The sequence below is a fragment of the Gadus morhua genome, chromosome 6 (assembly GCF_902167405.1).
Source record: "Gadus morhua chromosome 6, gadMor3.0, whole genome shotgun sequence".
NCBI classification, from domain to species: domain Eukaryota; kingdom Metazoa; phylum Chordata; class Actinopteri; order Gadiformes; family Gadidae; genus Gadus; species Gadus morhua.
The window spans coordinates 6,353,036-6,360,208 of record NC_044053.1 but is presented as its reverse complement, the minus strand read 5'-3'; the positions used below and the strand labels follow the sequence as shown (position 1 = coordinate 6,360,208).

Below are 7,173 nucleotides of genomic sequence, written 5' to 3'. Positions count from 1 at the left end.
CACACACATGTAACCTGTACAAAACTACAAGGAAGTTCTTGATGGTTAAAAATCGCAAAGAGACCCGTATTGATAGATAATGCTTTTCTAGAACAGTGCTCTTCTCACCCATTCAAGCTGTGCTTCCTTCTCTCTGTCCCCGCAGGGTAAGTATGTGGTGTGTTTTGACCCCCTGGACGGATCCAGCAACATCGACTGCTTGGCCTCTATTGGTACCATTTTTGCCATCTACAAAAGAGTGAGTAATAATTGGAATACAAAATAGAGAATTGATTAATGTCGGGGAATCTGTGTATGTGTGTCATCCCAATCTATAAATATATATAGCATAAAACAGTTTCAACCTTTTGTGTACTAACATTTTCAGTAGTTATATTACGTACAATAATGATGTCACTGTTAAGGCCACAGACACAGTATTTGATCTATTGATCCATCTAATACTTTGAAGGTTTTCTGTCAGCTTCATTAGGCTGATGGATTTCTTAGAGATCGTAATAAATCCAAAGTGTCAAAGTCTAAATCATATGACAGCGATGCATGGGTTATTTTACTTACATAGTTACAATTATATAAGACTTTGTCTTATTATCAATCGTGGAACACGCAATAAAACACTAAATCGTATTCATATTTTTTGGCAATGAATACCTTCATTTAAAATATTGATTTGTTTGGTCTGAAACAACAATAAGGACACAAGGGGACGCTGCAGTGCAGCTAATTTGTAGTTTGGAAAATCCATCGGATTCAGCAAAGTCTCTAATGATTAATCTGATTAATGATTCTCTGACAATATCGGCTCCCAAAGACATCTTCCAGAACATTGATAAAGTAGTGGATAATCATTATATCGACTAACTTTTTTCTAGACGTAGCCTACATTAATGTTCACCAACAAAAAAAAAGAATAAGTAGCCTACATTAATGTTCACCAACAAAAAGTAAGTAATTGTGACCTACATTAATGTCCACAAACAAAAAAATATATACAATAATAATAATTGTGTTATTATTCCTATCATATTACATTGCATTACTTTCTTCAGATAGGCCATGTATACCTTTAATAAAAACACTTTTTTAATTAACGCTTCCGGCATCATGGTGTCACATTGTGGCTGTTTGCATTTGGTCTAAACAATGGATGTTTGATAAATGATAAAGTTGTGATGTGCGTTAAAGACATCGGAGGGGGAGCCCACGGTTCAGGACGCGCTGCAGCCGGGCAGCAAGATGGTGTGTGCCGGCTACGCCCTGTACGGCAGCGCCACGCTCGTGGCCCTCAGCACCGGAGCCGGGCTCAACTTCTTCATGTTGGATCCCGTGAGTAGACCTCGTTCAACCAGTTTCCAAGGGTCCAGTGTTTAAAACCCTACATGTGTGTAGGTCTATGACTTGAGGGAAGAATAGGGCAGGGACAGCCTTTAATAACATAACACAAATTATTTAAAGGAAAAAAAACAAGGCCCTACTCTTCCCACGTCGCCTACTTGGTGCTCCAGTTGAGCTTTCCAGTGGCAAGTGGTAGACGGGAAGTAGTGTTGGCCTACCTCTAGCTCCAAGAGAGAGTAGTTATACCACTAGTGGCCACTATGTGTCAGTGTGTGTTCATTTTGTGGCATGGCCAAGAAGACGAATGCTCGCCTTTCAATGTTTCACAAGAATAACAAAAACAACAAATAACAAAACAAATTGGCCAAGAGGTCCCGAGTTAGTGCGTCAATCGTGCCTTTAACTGCTTGCCAATGCCGCTATCAACACGTCTCCTACAATAACATTATCGTCTTCGTCCAAATGGTGCTTTTGACTTTTGTTGTTTTACTGGTTTAGGCATGCAATAGCCAATCTTTTTTACTTTTCTAAACTCGTCAAATAAAACGACTTCTATGTAAGGTGTTTTTTCGACCCACACACAAACTTGCCCATCGTCTTGCATATTTATTTTACCCTATATTAGAAGTGTACAACAACTTATTTGATACATTCATATAGAGTACATGTAGTCCTACAACAAGTCAGGTTGAACCTGTGTAACAATATTGCCGACCTGTTTTGGAAACTTTATACGTGATACTTCTGCTTGTTTACCTGAGGTTTACCAAGCTGCTTTTGAGGCCCTGGAACATGATTACATGTGCTCTTCTACAATATAATCACAATAAATCTTCTTTATGGCCGTTTTGCAGTCACTTTTAGTCCAAAATGTGATTTTCTAGCCTTTTTGTCCACAAGCCAAAGTCATTCAGAGCAGAAATGCCTGCGTTGAAATGTTCCTCAACAAAAGCTGATGGCTACAGTGGAAAAGTGCAGTGTGATAAACAATTACAAAATGTCAGCTGACTGTGGCCTAGGGAGACTGATAAGGATTCAAATGTTTTTAGATTTGACTTTGGACCCAGACTATTTTAATCTCTATATGCGGCACTGATCAATGCATCAATGCAATGCTAAGAACTTCTTGCTCTAGAAACCACGTTTCCATCTATGTGTTTTCCTTTCCCTGTTGACCTCCAATGTATGCCTAATGAGAACTTGGTTCGGGTTGGTTTGTCTGTTTGCTGTATATCGTGACATTTTTCATTTGATCAAACCAGTCGATGCTAAGCTTAAATTAGTGTTAGTTATATAACCGACCATGAAACCTCTGTCTAGGAAGGCAGAGTGTGTGCTAATTAACGATCGCTCTGCATGATCATATCAAACGTAACACTATTAATATTGTTCAATCTTTTGGACAGGCCATTGGGGAATTCATTCTCACAGAGAGGAACGTGAAGATAAAGCCGAAAGGGAAGATCTACAGTCTGAATGAGGGATATGCAAAGTACTTTCACCCCTCCATTAATGAGTACCTAAACCACAAGAAATACCCGGAGGTGAGAGACCAAACACACACACACACACACGTCACACGCACGCACGCGCGTGCACACACACACACACACACACACACACACACACACACACACACACACACACACACACACACACAGGCAAGCACGCATACAGACACCACCACACACACACACACACACACACACACAAACACAAACACAAACACAAACACAAACAAACACACACATACACGCACAAACACACTCACACAAACACACTCACACAAACACGTGTGGACTGTCTATACTGTGCTATATAGTATACTGACGCAAGGCTTTGGGTATGATTTAGCATCCAGCTGACCGGTATGACGTACACACAACCCTTCATACATCACCCTTATACACACTATACTCTGACCATCGTCATTGCGTTTCATGCTCATGTGACTTCTGATCCGGCGTTTTACAGTTAGTTGAAACACAGGACCAAAGTCTCAGCTGATCTGCCCGTGCATGACCAAGCGGATCTGGTCTGGAGCGGTCAGATGAAGGGAAAGAACGGAGGCACAGCTTAACAAATTGAACAGTAGACCTTTGGCAACCTCAGCCCCATGCTTCTTGCAAGGCCGCATCACTGTTTCACTTCTCCTCTAAAATAATCTGCCCATATGGTTATACTTGGTAACTTCCTCTTTCTACTTTCACGGTCCGGATTCACCTCCCAGACCTCATCATAGTTGGCTTCTGTTCTGCTAAAAGCAGAATCGATTATTCTGTAATTTCTGTACCTCTTTTCGTCAGGGCTGGCTGAGCCTTCTTTGTCTGCCAGACACAGATGTGAGAACATTCCAACCGCTAACATTTGTCCATGACAGAAGAACCGTTCACATCAATCATGGCACTTGAATATGTTACGTTCACTTAAAGTTTGTAATGATATCTTTGAAAAGAAAATATTTGGGATGAAATCATACACATTTTATGTCAATGTTAATATTTAGGAAGATTACCAGATACAATATCCTATTATAGCGTAGATTGTCTTTTACATTTTCTCAGCTCAAGCCAGAAACATCCAAAAGAAATACAATATAATAAGAACAACTAGCAATATAAACACAAAATGCAGCAAGATTTTTTTTTGTAATTATAGATGAATTATTCATCTTACAAAAGGCAGAATGTATAAAATATGCCGTATATAAAATAAAAATATACTGAGGCTAGGTAGGTAGTTGACTCTAAGATAAAGTCAAGTGTCTCTATTACACTGCAGGCTTTGTGATGTTATTTACCTTACCGTAATTCCAATGAACTGTAGTTGCATCACACACACACACACACACACACACACACACACACACACACACACACACACACACACACACACACACACACACACACACACACGCACACACACACACACCCGTACACACACACAAAAAAAACAACACATGACTCACACACACTCACTCACATACGCGCCCACACACAGTTAAACCCACATGCACCAACAACCTTGCATCCTCACACTCACTCCCACACCCACTCACTCACTCCCACACACACACACACACACACACACACACACACACACACACACACACACACACACACACACACACACACACACACACACACACACACACACACACACACACACACACACACACAAATCCACCCTCCAGATGAAATGCCCACAACCTTTCTGGTTACTGGGAAATGACTCAGTAACACATGACCGTATCACATTGTTCTGTCTGCGAAGTTAGGGACACTTATTCAAATTACTCTCTTTATTCCTGTTTTTGCAATCATGTTGCGTGAAAAGTGTTGATAAATATTACATTTCCCTGTAGTGGACCTTACCCCCATTTTTAAACCACATATATGTGTTTGTGTTTGTGAGTTTGTGTGTGTGTGAGGGTGAGATGGTGTGTGTGTGAGTGTGTGTGTGTGTGTGTGTGTTTCATTGAGCTTTATCAGCTGAGAGCTTGAGATGTTCCATGCTGAATAAATATACATATACAGAGAGAGATGTTTATATGAAGGCCCTATCTTATCATTCCCATTGACTATGTTTTTATTTTGTGACTACAGGACGGCAGCGCCCCCTATGGGGCCAGGTATGTGGGGTCCATGGTGTCAGACATCCACCGTACCATCGCCTACGGGGGCATCTTCATGTACCCCGCCAACGAGAAGAGCCCAAAGGGAAAGGTGAGACCCACACACAAAGTGTGTTTGTTTGTGTATATGTGTGTGTGTGTGTATGTGTGTGTGTGTGTGTGTGTGTGTGTGTGTGTGTGTGTTTGTGTATATGTGTGTGTGTGTGTATGTGTGTGTGTGTGTGTGTGTGTGTGTGTGTGTGTGTGTGTATGTGTGTGTGTGTGTGTGTGTGTGTGTGTGTGTGTGTGTGTGTGTGTGTGTGTGTGTGTGTGTGTATTTTAGGTATATATTTTTATTATGATGTTTTTTTTCTAAAGAGTAGGCACTAAGAAAATTTAAATTAGGATTTTGGCTGTTTTTCCTGGCAATGTGGTTTGCCCTTGACATCTGTCTGAACATGTACAGATCAGGTAAAGATACACAACAGGGAAATGACTGTGGTCTGACTCACATGCACAGAAAGGGAGAAGGGTTGGCAAGAGAGAGAGACAAATCGACAAAGAAAATTAGAGTGTAAGAGTATCGATTATTATAATGATCAAAAACAAATTATGATATAGTGAGATAACACACACACACACACGCATAGACAAATGCACACACAGACACACGCACACACATGCAAAGGTAGGTTATTGAATTTAAATTGATACACAACCCTTTAGCAGTTCTTGTCTGACAACACATTCACAAAGACACACACTCAGTAATTTAGATATTAGAGCTCCCTCTGGAGATAACACAGGCTTGGGAGGGGGGCAGAACATGAATGCAGCGTCTTTCCATTGAATACAGCAAAGAAAGCCATGGAAATGCAATCCAGTATGTCCCAAAGGTTATTCAAGGTTTTCAGATCAGAGTTTCCCAGACGCCCATCTGAAACATGATCGTCCATTAGCAACAACCGTTTCCTAATGGGTTTTGGACCCTACCAAATCCATTAGTTTCATATCACTTTTACTGTAGCTCTTTGGCCGAGCATGGCACTTCCTCAGTTCCTCACAGTTCCGCCCATCCCTGCACTCAGTCACCTTTCATCTCAAGCATGGCAATGGCAACTCTTTAAAGAGCATGATGTTTTAATATAAGGCATCAGAATGCCTTTGAAAATACAAAATATAATGCGGTATACCATATAACAACTAATAACTGATGTTCAAGCCCTTCTTCTCGTTTTGCTAAAACGGCACTAAATGAGCGATTGAACATAAGGCAAAAATGCTCAATGGCTTTCTATTAGGTTCTTAGGATAATATAAGGATAAAGGTACCAAAACACCCCCTAAGCCATAGGTAACAACAACAATGCACTTATCCATTGCATGCATAACCTTCATTATGAACCTCTCCGACCAATAGCTGCGGCTCCTGTACGAGTGCAACCCAATCGCGTTCCTGATCGAGCAGGCCGGGGGCCTGGCCACCACCGGGACCCAGAGGATCCTGGACGTCCAGCCGGAGAGCCTGCACCAACGGGTGCCGTTCGTGGTCGGCTCCCCCGCCGATGTTGCAGAGTACTTGTCGTTTGTCAAGTAGCACCAGTAAACATTTGGCCTTGTTTCATAAACGTCTTACTTTTTGTCGATAGTCATAGTTAGTTCCGTATTTGTCATGAATAAACAGAAATATGTGAAGGAGACATTTCAAATAGAGGCAAATCACGATGCATACTCACTTTTACTTAAATGTATACCCTAATGTGATGGGATGTTTTCCCTTGGGAGTCATTCACACTAATCAATCATGCACCAGGAAACATGTTCTGCAGGAGAAGTGCGAGAGAATAAACAAAACAGCAAGAGGAAGTGTTCTCGTTCTCTGGAATTAACGGTCACCGCAGACAAATGGTGGACTCATTTCTTTGCGCCGAGAAATTGTTTATGCACGCTTCAGTTAAGAAGTCATGGTCGACTCAATTTATTTGGCCTCTCTTTGGAATGGTAATTGTGAGCCGTTTTCAAATGAATAAAGACCATTTCAATTGTTTGAATTCTACAGTCAATACAATATGAACCAAAAATGTTTAACATACTGTAGAAAGTAAAAGTCAATGTTTTTAGGGGGCAAGAGATGTACCCCTAGTGGTAACTTATGTGATGTGGGTTGAATGGGCTAATGAATGGGGTCACTCAGCCCTCGGGTTTGAATGGGATTCAAGCAGGACT

General features: G+C 41.2%; 1 protein-coding gene across 1 annotated transcript in view; it reads left to right on the top strand.

Moving 5' to 3' along the window:
* Positions 1-6,994, top strand: part of fbp2 (fructose-1,6-bisphosphatase 2) — a 10,128-nt gene extending 3,134 nt beyond the window's left edge. Inside the window, exons 3-7 of the mRNA XM_030359470.1 lie at positions 146-238; positions 1,186-1,326; positions 2,742-2,879; positions 4,941-5,060; positions 6,368-6,994. Coding sequence (XP_030215330.1) covers positions 146-238; positions 1,186-1,326; positions 2,742-2,879; positions 4,941-5,060; positions 6,368-6,544 — 669 coding nt within the window. The 3' untranslated portion in view covers positions 6,545-6,994. The remainder of the gene's footprint in view (positions 1-145; positions 239-1,185; positions 1,327-2,741; positions 2,880-4,940; positions 5,061-6,367) is intronic.
* The last annotated feature ends 179 nt before the right edge of the window (positions 6,995-7,173 follow it).